This window comes from Saccostrea cucullata, unplaced genomic scaffold, assembly GCF_032062105.1.
Source record: "Saccostrea cucullata isolate Sc308-1 unplaced genomic scaffold, CSIRO_AGI_Scuc_v1 ctg11400, whole genome shotgun sequence".
Taxonomy (NCBI): domain Eukaryota; kingdom Metazoa; phylum Mollusca; class Bivalvia; order Ostreida; family Ostreidae; genus Saccostrea; species Saccostrea cuccullata.
In genome coordinates this window covers 1-18,006 of record NW_026922907.1, presented here as the reverse complement: position 1 = coordinate 18,006, position 18,006 = coordinate 1, and the positions used below count along the sequence as shown (strand labels likewise).

The following is an 18,006-nucleotide window of genomic DNA, read 5'->3' as shown; positions in this document are numbered from 1 at the left end:
ATTGTCAACATCTAAGGATGTGTAATCTGATTTTAAATATGAAAAGAAAAATGTCAAAAAAATTACTGTAAAATGTAACACAACTCGTTTTCTGTGTTAAAGAAATGTTGATATTTATTTTCCCCTAATATAATTTTAGAGCTATTTTTTCTTGAAATTGGTCCAAAATTGGTGTTTTTAACAATTTATCATGTATTTCTATTTGACAGATATGGTGTACGTAGGTTTTATTCTGTTGTCGGTTGTTTGTCGGACAATTTGTACCAATCCTTGCTCAACAGGTAAGGGACCGGTCATTTCATTTCAAGAAAGAACAAGTTTTCTAACCTTTTGTCAAAAATGGCATAAATACCTAAAAAAAAAAAACACACGAACAAAAAAAAACAAAAAAAAAACAAACAGTAATCAACAGGTCGGAGAGAATACTCGAAATCGGGTATTATCCCTGAAATCGCGTATAAGACTCGATTTTAGGGTATCGTTGAATCCGCGAATCGGGTATTCCGTGCAACTTTTTATAAAAACTAAAGAATAAAGCAACGGCGCATTATGCCAGTAACTGTTACTTGTACATCAGTATCTTGTGGATTTATTTTTATTAAACCTAATTCATACGGTTGTCAAATAAGTTTAAAATCACACGACAAACACTGCTGGGGTAACAAAGAGGACACAATGGCGTTATTATTTTTCAATATAATTTCTAAAAACAAATAACTACACTTCGTTTGTCTTTATTTCCCATTAAAGTATTCCATATACTTAATTTTATAATTCGTGCACTATTCACAAAACGTGAAATTTTTAAAGAAATTAAGCGACGAACGCCGTGTTATGTATTTTTACTGAAAAATGTATGGCGTCCCTTTCACGTGAAATATAAATTATCCCTAACAGTTAGAGAGTACAGTATAAGCGAGTCATAATTGTAAATCACTGCCATAATAGAATACCAAAGTTATTATAAAGAAGAAAATAAAATAAGATTAAATAAATACCCACGGGAAAACAGTTTGAAAATAGCTAATTGAAGGTGAGTATCTTTTTTATGTCAATTTAGCATGAAATTTATATTCAAAGACACCGTAAATTTTTTGGTTGCATTTTAATCGATACAAGATATGCCATTTTACCTTTATTTTATCCATTTGTGTGAAAATTGAAAGCGAGAAGTCAGGATTTTCTTGTTTTTTGGGGGGGGGGGGGTATAAATAAAAGTCAAATGTGTACATCTTTTCATGAGCTTATAATACATTGAATTTCTCAATATAGATCGAGGTACAGTCATACTGAAATATGAATTACATAGTCAAGTTTTCACATTTCTTATAGTTTTTACGTTTATGAACATGTTAATGAACAAACTGAAATAATGGAGTGTTCAACTGCCTTGGAAACTCTTGTCTTACTTTTTGGGAATATAATTCCTCATCGGACATTAAAATTTCATAAAAATCGTAGCCACTTCCTTTCTTTATTATACTATTTGATAGACAGGGTAAATTTTACCTCTTTACCTTCTATATTTTTTTTATTTCGCTATCTTATACCTCATTATAATATGCTAATACAACGCACTATCTGATTGGTTCTAGACAATATGTAACAGTTTTCTTTTAGTTATTTTATCTGTGGTACTTGTTACTCATGGCAATAACTTTTCCTAATACTCATCTGTAATGAAAAAATGTGTTTAAAAAATAAACATGAATTCTAGTTACTTGTAGTCTGATTTTGTGTAAGAAAATAACAGGTTGCTTTTTGTTTACCTACAATGTACTGGTATATGATTTTTATTTGATGAATAAATCTTCCCTACGATTAAAAATATATTAATAATTACCGAGTTTAACCGACCGTGACGTTCAAAGAGAGGTCTCTTGGACACATGTAGAACACAATCGAGGTTGTTTTGTCAGAGGTGGTCAAGTGGCCTTTAGCCCCCCCCCCCCCCCCTTTGAAGTCGCCAAGAGATGGAAATATATTGATGACTTAGCGAAATTAAACGATCAACAGTTATGTTCTCTCATAAGCTGTATTCCTGAAACTATGACTGTCTCTGCTAAAATGTTGAAGACATATTCTGCAAATATATTTCAATGATAAATAAAAAAGAAAAAGAATTTCAAAAAAAGGGAAAGAGGGTTCTTTTAGCCGAAATTTTAGACATTTTTATCATTACATTATTTATACATTCATAAATTTTGATTTTATGCACAAAATGAATGTGAAAGTAATTAATGACGCATAATTAGATACAATAGACAATCCCTTGTTCATACATGGCATCATATCTTGTGTGTGAAATGTTTTTCCGTATAATTTGATTTATTTACAAATTGTTCATGTTTGTCGTGTTGATGTGGAATTATTATAAATTCCCGAATTCTGATACTTTACAATTCTGTTGTGTTGGGTATGAACATTAGGAAGATGCATATACTTTCAACATAAGGAAAAATATAAAGCAAATCGAACGCCTTTTTGTGTGCAGATCATGAAATGTACTGAGCTCCACGGGTTTTTGTTGTCCCGAGCGCATAAATCTTGACGCCCAAATTCTTACTTGGCTAGTGATACCTTTAGAAAACATGTGTATCTAGATGAAAGTTAACTCGGCAACATGCGCCATCCCATTGTTTAAGTTTTATTAGGTGATTACACCTCCTATACCCGATTTCGCGGATTCAACGATACCCTAATATCGAGTATTATACGCGATTTCAGGGATAATACCCGATTTCGAGTATTCTCTCCGACCTGATCAATATCATAAATACTACGTATTATTATCTATACAAAATCGTGAACAGGGCAAAACAAGGACCCCTGTCCATGAAACACCAGGCCCCAAAACCATAAACTGATAATAGACTTACATGTAAGTCAAAATTTTAATTTTTAATATCTTCAGTTCCATTCGATGTATTAGCTTATAAGTTTGAAACTGTGTAAAATTCTTCAATTCAAACATTTGTTGAAAGTTTTATTTCATTATCGAAATTATTCCCAAAGTTATATCAATTTGAAATTTTGACTTAAGTCTATTCTCAGTTTATGGTTTTGGGGCCAGATGTCGGATCAGGTGCATATAAGGAATAAACATCCTTTTATCCTTTGTCAACTTTTTTTTATATAAAAAAAGATTAAACTGACGTACCTAATAAAAACATAATATATTTTCCAAGTAAACTCTTATCATATACTGTGTATATGTTAATCATATTTGGATATTTTATTTTAATTTATTTGCAATTGAATATGTTACTTAATTAAAATCAAAACAAAAAAATAATTTATTCATTATATTCATTTCAGAACAAACGCCACATCATCTATTTTTTGTTAATGATACTGGACAAAATTACGCATCTCAGCATCTAAATATAACCAGCAAAGAAATATGCGACGTAAGATCAAATAAGACAGCATTGATAACAAATTTGACTCGCAATACAATTTATAGCGTTAATTCCGAGAAAAGTGTTATAGCTTTCATGGGAAAAGAAATGTTCCTTGTTCTGAGTGATGACTACCTAGGAACTGAATATGTAGTCTCGGTATACCACGATATCAGACGGAGGACTATTCTGGGATTGGGCAACCCGACTAGCGATGATATAACTGTCAGCTTGATATTCCCTGAAAAAAGAAACTTCGAAGGCAATTTGTGTCCAAATGAGAGGTTGAACCTTACTCTGCAGAGTAATGAAGCAAAATCTCTAACATTCAGCTGCGATATAACAGGAACACGAATTAATTCTTCGGAAAAGCTGATAGTCTACACAGCAAGTATACCATTGAACAATTCAGGAGGAGCAGAATATCTTCTGGAACAACTGTTACCAATCACATTATGGGGAACGCATTACGTGGTAGTCCCTTTAGGAGACCGTCCTTACGGCAATGTATTGACGATTGTGACTGCCTTTGACGACACGACAATCCATATTTCCGGGTATGATTTTGTCACCATTCCGAACAAGTATGATAAGATCCAAAGACGAGTCGACCTTGATACTCCTCTAACCATTCGGTCTTCACAAGTCGTGTCTGTTTTGCAAACATGTTGGTTCCTCTCTGGAGATAGTGGTTCGGTTAATCTCATTCCTTTTGCTTTTAAAACTGACTTACAGAAAACATTCGACGACACCGATTACTTGACATATGGTTATATATATAACATCGGCTACAATGGAAGCGAATATGTTCCTCTGTCCAATTACTTTGCATATAGAAATCAGTCTGAACTATCAACAACTGCACAAGGATGCACCGTAACATCAGCTACTCCTAAAAAGAGTGGAGGCACGCATTGTGGATTCTCTAAAGACAAAATTGTAGGTGTACTTTACTTATGTACATGTATATTTTTAGCAGCTCTTGGCATTAACTAAACACTTATCGCTATGGATAAAACTTTCTCCATACGTAGTCCCTTTCGAACAGCAACTATGGAGAAAATTTAGGTGTAGTGTACACGAACAAATTCATTCATGTCGTTGCTTCAAAACTCACATGGAATTTTAGATTTTGACATAATAAAAAATGACAAAATTCAATAACTTCAAAACAGAGGACTTTTCAACATTTAATACAACTATATCCTACGATGTTGTTCTGGTCGATACACTGACCTTATTAGAAAATGCAATCTATCGTTCAGTAGAATGTTGATTGATGTTTTTTACATTTAGTAAAAGTAGAAGACCTTTACAGGCCTAATTATTCACACACTGAATCGTCTATGAATTTAACTTTTGTTCGATCATGACAAAGAGCACACAGTGGGTGTAATTGATCGAAACGGGTTGCTTATTCATCCATGGCATCTGATCTTTCATCTGATGAATTTTTAAAATGTTTTTTTTAGATTTCCGTATATGCTCTGCAATGTGAGCTGCAACTTTGATGACGGAATTTTTGATTGAAAAATTGTAATTAACTATTTTAATAATAGAAAAATAATAATACTTATAAGCTTTTGCCGTTCATATTTATGTGCTTATATTGAAGCAAAATTACATTATTCTCGTCCTGTGTAATATTGATTTCTTATATAATACTACACATTCCATTGCACAAAAATCATATTTCTGAAACAATTTAATGCTTTCTTTTAGTCTAACTTGTCATCAAGGTTTAAAGCAATATGAGTTGCATTTTGGATTAAAATTTTTTGCTGATAAAATGTGTTATTATGATTAATTTGTATGTAATTTAAACCCTTATGATTAATAAAACCAAAATAAAATGAGAATAAACCTGAGCCGTACAACTAGGCAACTGCGACGAGAGAGAGAGAGAGAGAGAGAGAGAGAGAGAGACTACACTGCATTCAGCGCTTGTTATGTTTTTCAGAGTGACAGCGTATGGCCAAATAAAAGCCACTTAACCACAGAAGAATTAGAAGAAATTTTCAGTTGCTGTGAGTATTAACAGGGTATATAACCGTTTTTATCATCATCATCATCATCAAATCATCATTATAACCAACATCAGCATCATCAACATCATCAACAACATCAACATCATAATCATCATTACATCATCATCATCATCATCATGACAATCATCATCATCACCATTAAAGCGATGAAATACAATACTAAACCCAGTATCAATTTATTTATATGCTCTTATCACAACCATATACTAGTACTTCCTCTATAGTTTCAGATATTGGAGATATTTCCTCAGGTAAGTTTTAAAGATTTTTTTTTTTATTCAAATAATAATTTTACAGTGTATTTTTATTCTTTTGATTGACATCTTAAACTTGTATAATTACCTTTGATATGTTTTTGTATCTTCTTTTGAACCAAACTCCGGATGACTTAATTGCTTGTAAAATTTATGAATTCAAGAACAGACTGTAGCTTTACATGACTGTATGTACTAAAAGGGTTGTTTGTTTTCAAATTTATATATTCTCAATGTTCATTTTTTGAAAATCTACTATTTTTAAATTTCTAATCTTTAGCTTTTGTTTCAGAGAACCATGACACCTTTGGTACCTTATTTGTTGTTCCTAACGGTAATTTCAACACAAGTATTTTCTGCTTAATTGGTGGATATGACTCCCAACACATTTTTTCCGAAAAACAAATCTTCATAAAGCAACATACCAAAACTGGGTGCGAGGACGTACTCCATAGTATTGTTAATAATTCTATATCTTTAAATGTCACTTCTCCGGTGATCATTCTTACGAATCAAAGCGAACTATCTTTATCATGTCAGTACAAAGGGAATGATAGCAGCTATGATACAAACATTTTTATTGTACCTCCTGTTGATATTTTAAGTACGGAATATATCGTTACTTTTCCACCTATACCCCCCGATGATGCCGACGGTGAATGTTTGATATTAAGTCTGTTTAACAACACTTCATATGCTATACCGCCGCTGAACGTATCCGATACAATACAAAGGATGCAACAAAAAAGAATTTCTTCTATGGCTACGGGAATGTTTATCGTCGCCAACAAAGTCATTTCAGTTCTGTGCTACATGTACTACAGAAATAACCAATATATTATAAATCATCCCCTTCCATCCTCCGGATTTTATTTTCAATTAATGAAGTCCCAAAAAGTAACTGAGGAAGAGTTCGTAATGGTATCAACAGAAGGAAACACAGCGTTGACCTTTGACATGGGCACAATGGAAGGCCTGAACTACACACGGCTTCACAAGAGAAACGCTTTGTTGCAAAATATGGGCGAAAATAAAACCTATACATGGAAAGAAAATATTTCCACTTTGTTCATCACTGCCAACAAACCTGTGCTTATAGCGGTCTACTTCAGACAGAATGAAACCACATCGGATTCTACGCCGTTTAGTCCAAACGGCACCAACTTTGTATATGTTCCACCCACATTCGATGTTATTTGGCAGAAAGAAGAAAGTAGCACTTACCTGTCTCAAAACGGATGGCCATCTAATTTTAGAGTCCCCTATAGAGTATACGTATGAATTCTTACTTTTTTTACTCAATTTTCAAATAATGAGAATTTTTTTCATATTGTCGCTAAAAGTGATATAAGAATGAAATGGAAGTACACTTTTAAACAGATTTCTCTTTGTCTAGTGGTAGCATTGTTGACATTTATACAATATAAAACTGTTTATTAAATCCAAAGAAACATTTCATTCTCTTATCTTTCTCTTCTATACTTATCATAGAAAAGTATACCATGTTTTAGAATTAAATTTTCCTCCAATTTAGCATTTCTATTATGAAGGCTAACAATGAAATACAAAAAAATCAAATTTCAATTGAAGGTGTATTGTATTTCCCTTTATTAATTCTCTATTCAAGCTTTCAACGTTAAACCAGTTCCTCCCTGGTGATGGAGAAGACAATGATCAAGATGGCTTAGTCGATGAAGATAATTGTCTGTATTTTAAGGACGGTAAGACTTATTACCACTTTTATGTTACAATTTTTTTCTTTGATCAAATATTTCTGGTTTTGGGAAAAATATAAGTTCTTGGCTGTTATGATAATTTTAAAACAATTTGCGGAGGACTTGCATCTATGGGTCTCTTCATAACAACTAAGCCAATTAAATCCAACGAAAATTATTGATACAAAATGGTCAGTTTTTCGTAACATAAAATATAATTCGTACTATCTCCTGCGTACGCTTAAATATTACTAAATTCAACATATCTATCTTTAGATTACAAAGCTGAAGTGCCGTCTGACCTTGACCTAGATGGCTCAGATGGAGAAGACTGCAAAGGTACGTTCTGAAAGAGGAACTTTGTAGATATTAGTGATATAATTCTTGTCTGTGAGAATGTCCAAATTAATCAAAGTACTCAGAAGTACAGAGAGCCGGGCTCATTTACAGAGTAGAATGGATTTCTTACATTGATCACGTTTATATTATTATTTTAAAACTATCAATATAAACGATAAGACACTGACAGTGAGTTTTTCAATCTTAATACCACGGTCCGATTTTGTCAGAATCAGAATTAATCTGGTACCGCAGCTGAATGTAAACAAACAGGCCAGTCTGGTTCCCTCTCCAGCTTTACCTCGTATGTGCAGAGAACTACGGTAACACTGATTATCAAAACTCCTAATGCTAATGAACTATGTTCTTTGACTTATGGAGTTTTCAAAGTCATTACTACTAATGTTTATTTTATACAGATAAGACTTCGTCTTATTTTTGTTGCTTACAGATTTATAAAACATGAAAAAAAATCGTATATTTATCTAACTTAAAAAAGAGTAGAAATCATGTACGAGGGCTGTTCAATAAATAATGTCCTCGGTGCTCGGAAAGAAGCAAAAACGTTTTTCAATGATTTAGTCTTAATGATTTAACTTATATTAATATTCTCTTTTCATTAAAACACATGTCCGTAAATTTTTTAATCCAGTTTCTGATTGTTTTTAGAACTCATTTTTGGGTATGACCCTTAGTGTACTGGAAAATGGCAGATCTTATGATTTCCTGGACTCGTTTTTTCCTTCTGAATGGTTCTTTTTAAAGTTTGGAAAATGAAACAAGTCAAAAGGTGAAAGATCTGGCAAATATTGTTAATGTGACAAAACATTAACTTTCTGTTTATCACAAAAACTCCTTTACTCTTCAGGGCGCGCGGGTTTGGACACTGTCATGAAGAAATTTTAATGTAGTGGGTTCCTGATTCTGCTTCCTTCCTCTCATTAACATTTCGATTTTTTGCAAAAAAATTGCTTTCTAGACTTTTCCAGAAATTGAACTGCCTCCCCGAATACGAATTTGAACAACAAGATCACTAATATTTAAGAAAAATGCATATAAATCTGTCTTTGTGCTCTTGCAATTCTCTGCTCTTCTCAGACGTTTGCTGTTTTTGTCAAGTACATCTTATTGTAAATTTTGTTTCTAAGGTTTTAGGCAGTAAATTCAAGTTTCATTATCTGTTTGAAGTTCAAACAAACGTGGATAACTATAATTACTGATATTTTAAAATAATTGTTTAGATATTCCTACACGCTGTTGTTTTCACTCATTTTTCAAAACATAGTGTCACCTTTGAGTACTACGCTTTTTTACTGTCAAAAGTTTCTTGAAATCAGTGTGAACTACTCCCGAAATGATGTCTACCAAATTTGGTATGTGTCTTAGAGTCAATAATACATTTCCATGTCGATACGATGTATCCTGGTGAGTTGAGATAAAAGATACCACTGAGTCTGACACATCTGTTTCATATTTGGATATTTTACTTGAAAAAGACGCTAATGGTAATCTAACAACCAAACTCTATGATCAACGTGATGACTTACTTTTCTATCGTCCACTTTCCGTACTTATGCAGCAATATACATTCATCACCTTCATACGAAGTATAGATATCTCAGTTGCTTCGATACGCAAGAACATGCTCCACGCATAAACAGTGTCTATAAAGAGGTAAATTATTGAAAAACAAGTTGATAAAACAAGAATATCAGCAGTCTCGTTTAAAGTCATCATTTCGTAAGTTCTATGGTTGATACAATGACAGCAAGTACAAATTATCATTTAGTCAAATGCTGACTGACGTTTTTCATAGTAATTGTTCGTCCGTTACTTATACACTGAATTTACAACGGAGTTTTCCGTTATTTCCCGATCATGACAAGGAACACACGGCGGATGTGACCGATCGGCAGGGGATGCTCACTTCTCCATGGCATCTGATCCCACCTCTGATTTTGGGGGGTCCGTGTTAGCTCTGCTCCTATTGTATTGTTTTATGGACTTTTGATCTTGAATACCGTTCGTTATCTCAATATTTCATCACTGATATTGGACAAAAAGTCATGGACAAATTTGACAGAAGGTGAATAATAGAGATTATGAAACATAAGGAAATAGGAACAGCAAGTTCAAAGGTCCAATCAAACAACACAAGTCAGGAGCAGAGCAAACACGGACACCAGAGGTGGGGCAAGGCGCAATATGGGAGAGAACATCCCAAACGAAAAAAAATCTGCAGAAAACCCCGTATGTAATCAAAGGCTGAACAATTAATATCAAAAACACCATCTGACCCAATAATTGATTTTGCTGAAAAGGTTAATGTATCGACCATAGAACTTTCAAATGATTACTTTAAACGAGGTTGTTGAAATTCCGGTTTCATCAACTTAATTGTTTGTCAAGAACTAATCTCGTTTTGAAACTTGTTCGTACGTTGAGCCTCCTGCATATCGAATCAGCGATAGATTTAAACCCATTTTCAGGTGATAAGGGCATATTACTACATGCGTAAAGGAAAATGACAGTTGAAAATTGAAGTTATCACGATTATCATAAACCTTTGTTGTTAGACTAATCTATTTGTTTGATATAAAGTCCAGAGTAAAAAAAACATTAATATTAATTTTGTGAAAGAAGGGAGAATAGAATGATATTTATGTTGCTTTGACAGAAGGGCCGAAATAGAAACCGTTGATATCTTTTCGCGGTGGTTTATTTTAATAAACCTCCTACATCGATAGGTCACCTGAGTAAACGCAGGTGACCTATTGCTATCCGTTTTCGTCCGTCGTCGTCCGTCGTGTGTCGTGTGTTAACATTTGAACATTTTCAGCTTCTTCTCTGCAACCACTGAACCAATTTCAACCAAATTTGGCACAAAGCATCTATGGGTAAAGGGGAACAAAAATTGTGAATTTCATGATCCCTGCCCCCCTGGGGCCTGAGGGGTGGGGCCAAAACCACTAAAATTAATGCAATCTTTAAAAATCTTCTTCTTTACTCCTGGACATCAAGCAGTCAAACTATTTGCATGATTGTAATCAGCATTGAGTCCTCTACCAAAATTATGAAATTCATGGCCCTGGGGTCAGGGGTTCTAGTGCTAGGGCGGGGCTAAATGAGTATATAGTGAAAATGCATTATTTCTTTGAAAATCTTCTTCTCTGCTCCTGGGTATCAAATAAACCAACTAAGTACATAGTTATGATGAGCAAGAGTGCCTCTACCAAAATTGTGAATTTTATGGCCCCAGGGTCAGGGGTTCTGGTGTTAGGGTGGGGCTCTATTGATTATATAGTAAAAATACATGATTTCTTTGAAAATCTTCTTCTCTGCCCCTGGGTATTAAATAAACCAAGCAAGTAAATAGTTATGATGAGCAAGAGTGCCTCTACTAAAATTGTGAATTTTATGGCCCCAGGGTCAAGGGTTCTGGTGTTGGGGGGGGCTCTATTGATTATATAGTGAAATTACATGAATTCTTTGAAGATCTTGTTCTCTGCTCATAGGTATTGAATAAACTGACTAAGTGCATAGTTATGATAAGCAAGAATGCCTCAACCAAAATTGTGAATTTTATGGCCCCAGCATCAATGGTTCTGGTGGTGGTGGTGGGGGGGGGGACTTTATTGTTTATAAAGTGAAAATACATGAATTCTTTGAAAATCTTCTTCTCTGCTCCTAGGTATTAAATAAACTAACTAAGTACATAGTTATGATGAGCAAGTGTGCCTCAACCAAAATTGTGAATTTAATGGCCCTATTGTCAAGGGTTCTGGTGTTGGGGGGGGGCTCTATTGATTATATAGTGAAGTTACATGAATTCTTTGAAAATCTTCTTCTCTGCTCCTAGGTATTAAATAAATTAACTAAGTGCATAGTGATGATGAGCAAGAGTGCCTCAACCAAAATTGTGAATTTTATGGCCCCAGGGTCAAGGGTTCTGGTGGGGGGGGGGGACTCTATTGATCATATGGTGAAAATACCTGAATTCTTTGAAAATCTTCTTCTCTGCTCCTAGGTATTAAATAAACTAACTAAGTGCATAGTTATGATGAGCAAGAGTGCCTCTACAAAAATTTTGAATTTTATGGCCCCAGCGTCAATGGTTCTGGTGGGGGGGGGGGGGCTTTATTGATTATAAAGTGAAAATACCTGAATTTTTTGAAAATCTTCTTCTCTGCTCCTAGGTATTAAATAAACTAAGTAAGTGCATAGTTATGATGAGCAAGAATGCCTCTTCTAATGAATGAATTTCATTACCCCAGGGTCTGGGGTTCTGGTGTTAGGGTGAGGCTCTATTGATTATATAGTGAAGATACATTAAATCTTTGAAAATTTTCTTCTCTGTCTCTGGGTATGAAGCAGATGAACTACCTATATAGTTATGATGAGCAAGGGCCCTAATCTTGCAGAATTGTGCAGAATTGTGAATTTCAAGGCCCCAGGATCAGGGGCGGGGGGGAGGGGGCTCTACTTATATACTGAAAATGAATTAATTGTTTGAAATCTGGTCCTTTGTATTTATAAAACATTTATTTACTTTTTGATAGGCAATTTTAAGGGTGCCTTTTAAAAATTTGTGCAACCTAGGGTCAGGGGTTTATGTCAGAGTGTTAGGGGCACTACTGATTATTGATGAATATTACTGATTAGTTGGAGTGCATTTTTGTTCCCCTACCCTGCGTATGGCTGTTCAGTAACCAAGCTAAGCAACTGCTAAGTTTATTGTGCTCAATGGTGCCCTTTCAAAACTGTGAATGCCATATAGCATCTGGCTTAAAACATGAATCAAATTCAATACACTGTAACTGGAAAGTTGTTGCATAATGCTCAGGTGACCTATAAGGCCCGTGGGCCTCTTGTATAAAATAGGATTCATGAAACCAAAATCCCAATAATCGATAACGTTTCATGAATTTTAGAAAACATATGGGAAAAAATTTATTTTATAGCAAATTTAAAAGGATGGTAACTATTTTAAAAAATGCCATCCCTTCGTTGCTTTTTAAAAACATTTTATATTCTGTTATACGTATGGAACGCCAACACTGCCTTATAGCATACAACTATGCATTTATTATGTCAATTTATCATTATGTGATGTGAACATATCTTTACGTTATGTCAATTTTTTATGAGATTATGTAAAAATATCTTTACATCATGTCAAAGCTGCATTACATGAAGTAAATACATCCTTTCATTATGTCAGCACTTCGTAACGTGAAGTCGAAAATTCATTATGTGAAGTGATAATATGTTTACATTGTGTTAAAACTTTATTACGTGAAATGAATGTTTCTTTACATCATTTCATTTCTTTAATATGTGAGGTCAAAATTGCATTACGTCAAGTGAATTGTGTTTTATAATTAAACTTATCATTACATGAAGTCAAAAGCCCATTCCTTTTTGAGAGTGTATATTTCTATTATATCAAAGCATTATTACATGATATGGGTTTATCTCTATTTTACGGCGAGAGCATCATGATGTGAGGTGAACACATCTTACCTTTATGTCAGTGCTTTATTACGTGGTGTAAAAAAAGGATGACATTATGTGAACATATCTTTATGTAATCAACACTTTATCACATTATGTCAAAACTCAATTCCGTGATGCGGATATATAATTACGTTATGTCAACTCTTTCTTATGTGATCTTAAAATATCTTTATATTGCGTTAACTCTTTATCATGTTGATTCCAAAAGTGCATTACCTGATGTAAAAATACATTTACATTATCTCAAAGCTGTATATCTGGTATAAAATGAATGTTGACGACCGTGTTTTATGACTGGTATGAGGGGGGGGGGGGGGGGTCCTGATTGATTAGGAAGAATTACAGGCACAAAATATCAGCCCCCCCCCTCTTTCCCCAGACATAACTTTACAATAGAAAATGTAATGTTCATTGAAAGTACAGCCCCCAACCCCACTTTTTGTTGAAGTATAGTCCACCGAGGGTAATGTAGTATATCTGACAAAAAAATTAGGACTGATCGAAGTTGGACCCCCTCACCGAAATTGGATTTTCGGGCTTGGAGTGGACAAATTTTTTTTGGGCTTCTCAAGTTTTTTTTTGGGGGGGGGCGAATATTTTTTTCTGGCTGACCCCCCCCCTCCTTTCGAAAAAGACGATACGTCACTGGAATTAGTAATTTTTTCAACCATTCCAGGGCCAGAGTTCTATTACAAAAATCTACCAATCCCTCATCTAAATCAATTGAATATGCCTTAGTAAGCATGCATGGACACATATCAGTAACGGATATGAGAATCTTGAACAAAAAAAAAAATGTCCAAGCCTGAAGGGGGACGGTTTATGGTTGGAGACCAAGGGGGAAAGCGGAGAAGCTCTCAGGCTTTATAGTTTTATAAAAAAGTTTTCAACTTAATTCAGCTAAACTTAATGTGAAACTAATGCAATGTCCTACAAAGTAAAACTAATAAATTTATTAATTTTATGTACATGTAGATTTTGGTCACTAAGTAGGGCGGGATTTCCCCCTCCCCCCAACCCACCAGTGCACGTGTGTTATACGATGTGTTTACACTTTAAAACAAAAGGAAAGTGCAAGACTGATAAAAAAAAACTTATTACAATGTTCTTAGTAAGATCAGAAGTTAAGACTTTTAGCCAAAAAAAAAAACAACAAACAAACAAACAATTCAAAATAAAAAGAAAAAAAAAATTGCTGCACGACTCATAATATTTGATTTATTTAATTATCAGATTAAAGTAAACGCCATTGAATTTCGACGTGACTTTAATTCACAGTCGCAGTGTTCAGGCTTTGCACGTTTCAAGATTGTCAATCCTTTGTCGCTTAAAATTTTTACTTAAAGATGCCATTCCCAAATCGCTGAGATTTCTTCTACGACAGTTTTCTCTCCCGCCAATTTAGTGCTTGCGGAACGCGGAAAATACGTTATGCTCATATAAAGGCCGAGGATACCCGTGTTCGCATAACGTAATAGTGAATCGACATAATGTACTTAGTGTGAGTTAATATCATAAAGAATTGACATAATGTAATGATAGGTTAACACAATGTAATTGTTGTTTAATTAAATGTCATGAACAGTAAACATAACGAAATGCAAGAATGTGTAAATGTTATAAAGTGTTGACATAATGAAAAGGAAGGTTTACACGATGCAATAGTAGTGTGGGATAATATCATAAAGAATTGACACAATATAATGGAAGGTTGACACAATGCAGTAGTAGTATGGGTTAATGTCATAAAGATTGACATAATATAATGGAAGGTTGACACAACGCAATAGTAGTGTGAGTAAATGTCATAAAGAGTTGACATAATGTAATGAAAGGTTGAAACAAAAAAATAATAGTGGGAGTAAATGTCATGAAGAGTTGACATAATGAAACCGAAGGTTGACACAATGTAATAGTAGTGTGAGTAACTGTCATATGGAGTTGACGTTATGTAAAGGAAAGTTCACACAATATAATAGTAGTGTGACTAAATGTCATAAAGAGTTGACATAATGTAAAGGAAAGTTCACACAATGCTATAGTAGTATGAGTTAATATCATGTAAAGTTGACATAATGTAATAGAAGGTTGACACAATGTAATAGTTGTGTGAGTAAATGTCATAAAGAGTTGACATAATGTAATAGAAGGTTGACGCAGTGCAGTTGTTGTGTTCTGCTATAAGGCAGTGACGGCGTTCCATATATACGTCTGATGAATGATACGTTAATTAAAAAAAGCAGGGAATATTGGATGTAAAAGGACAAAGAAATGTAGATAATAAGGTCAGGAAGCAGCCAAATGACAAAAAAACAATAAGAAAACATTTGTCAATTTATTCAAAACCATGTGTGCAGTCATAAAAGGACAGATTCTCCAGAATAAGGGTCGACATCAATACTGGGTCACACAGCCAATTTACCACCAATGTGAAACGGAATCAGTAGAGTGTAAAAACCCTTTGTTGGTCAGACAAGTTCGGATTCCGCGTGATCTACTTCTAAAGAGACGTCCCAGGTAATTTTGGGGAAGGCTATTCCATTCCTGTTGCAATGCTGCAGCAAGCGCTTGGACATTCGTAGGGAGTACAGTTGAAATGCCAACGTCAACAACTCATTGATGTTGGCGTAGCCGGTGTACAAGCATGTCCTAGACATGCTCTTTTGGAGAAAGGTCTGGACTGAGTGCGGGTCATGCGTAATCTGTAACGAAACTAGCCTTAAGACATTCGGCATTGTAATCTTGAAAAATGAAACGGCACCAGAAAGACGTGCAAACGGCACAACATGGGGTGTCTAATGAAGTTAACGTCATGGAAACATTCGTTAATAGATTTGTGCAAAACCCTCCTGCGTCTGCCCTGACAGCCTATAGTCAACATCGACTTATCACAGCGTTGATGTGAAGACACAATTGGAGTCGGATCCTAATGTGACGATCCCTCAAACAAGGAATAACACTAGGACATCGGAAGTGTGAGTGAAATCTGTGATTCAGTCGATCCCTGATTGTCTGGCCATTCACTACCAAGCCATTATCCCTTTGAGGTTGAGACATTTGATTTGCAGTTACCAAACGATTTCTCAAGGCATTGGTGTGGATGAATCTGTTCTGAGTCTGAGTTGTTGCTCTTGGTCGACAACATCGTGGTCTATCCTGTACAGACCTTGTAGCACGATGTCTGGACCATAATCTGCTGATAACAGACTGGGAAACATTTATTGCCCTTGACACAGCGACCTGTCTTGTGCCAACCTGCAGCTAGCCAAGTGTTAGACTGTGCATGGTTTCTGTTTATTTAACGATTTCATCAACTGATGCTTTTTCTTCAGAATCTTTCTTTAGAATGGCCTCAGCCTTCTAATTCAGAAGCATGCATCTTTGTAGCCCAACACCCTTGATCATAAGTTGTATCCCATACAGATCGATAGACTGTGATTGATATGTTTGGTTGATGCTTCCTAGGAAATGTGCAACATGTCTTAGCATCCCTTTGAATATATTAACATTTTGATCACAAACTACAGTACATGTATCTCCTACTTTTTCTAAATAGTACATATTAAACTGGGTGTTGGGTCAAGATTTACTAAGCTAGTGCAGCTTTGTACATTTTTTTTACCCTCCTGTCCATTAATTTTTGAAAAAAATATATTCTCAGTATCGTAGATAAATATGAAGTATACAAATTTTCTTTTTTGTTAATGATGTGGACTGGGGTATATTGAGTATTAATAGTTATGTCACTATTAACTACTTGTACCTTATCATTGTTATGCACCTTATCTTTTTAATCAACGAAAAAGGTATTTCTTTTTTAACTCTAATACGGTTGTATTATCTTTTTAGGATGTCTTGGGGGTGAGGGTATGAACATGTTTTTAACTTGTGAAGCATGTGATTATGGATTTTACCGTGAAAGAAAGTCGTGGAAGCTCATATGTCAGTCTTGTGGAGAGAATTACACTACATTTTATCAAAGCAGTAGCTCACAAAATGACTGTGTCCGTAGGTATTTCAACTCAAATAGACATTTATCTGTATTGAATGATAAAAATTCAACTCAAATTTTGTAGAAGTGGTATTTTTTGTATTTTACAGCCATTTGCACGGAAGGAATGCAACTTAATAACGATACGTTGTACAGAGAAAATTTCGTAACAGTGACCTCTTCCCCTGAGGTAGGATTCTTCTCATACCGGGTATTTCTTGTATTAAAAAATTAATGAAATTTTCACAGAATCAAGAAAACAAAATCAATAAGTGATGGTATCAGTGAGGTTAAATTTGACCGTCTTATATTAGAGACAAGGTCAGATCAAGGCCATTACATTTTCCCTGGACATTAAGAATTAAAAGTTTTTGTAACTAATCATTCGATCCCTACTAGCATTTCAAAAGACTGATTTTTTTTGTGCATGAGAAGATATTACCATATAAGGCATTGTAGATGATCTTACCAAATTGACATAATTTAACTGAAATAGATATTGGCTTATCCGAATTTCCTCTACTTTTCTTATTTTTTTTTAAAGAATATACTAGTTATTTTATATGCTTCTTATATTTAGATTTTTCTTTTTTCACATAAAGTAAAGTGTCACATAAAGATACAAAATGATATAAAAGCAAAAAGTTTGTATCGTTTACTTAGAGAGAAAAATACTTTTTATGGATTTTTTGCTCAAATGTGTACCTAGATTGGAAGCTTTTAAAAGCTGAAAAAGTTCTA

General features: G+C 34.4%; 1 protein-coding gene across 1 annotated transcript; it reads left to right on the top strand.

Moving 5' to 3' along the window:
* Nucleotides 1-3,321: 3,321 nt before the first annotated feature.
* LOC134262768 (uncharacterized) lies at nt 3,322-17,455 on the top strand (the record flags this gene model as incomplete). Its single annotated transcript, XM_062745102.1, has 8 exons — nt 3,322-4,340; nt 5,362-5,428; nt 5,674-5,700; nt 5,996-6,978; nt 7,331-7,424; nt 7,695-7,757; nt 17,124-17,282; nt 17,376-17,455. Coding segments are annotated over exons 1-8 (2,316 nt in total), but the record flags the coding sequence as incomplete, so codon positions are not given.
* Between the last annotated feature and the right edge of the window lie 551 nt (nt 17,456-18,006).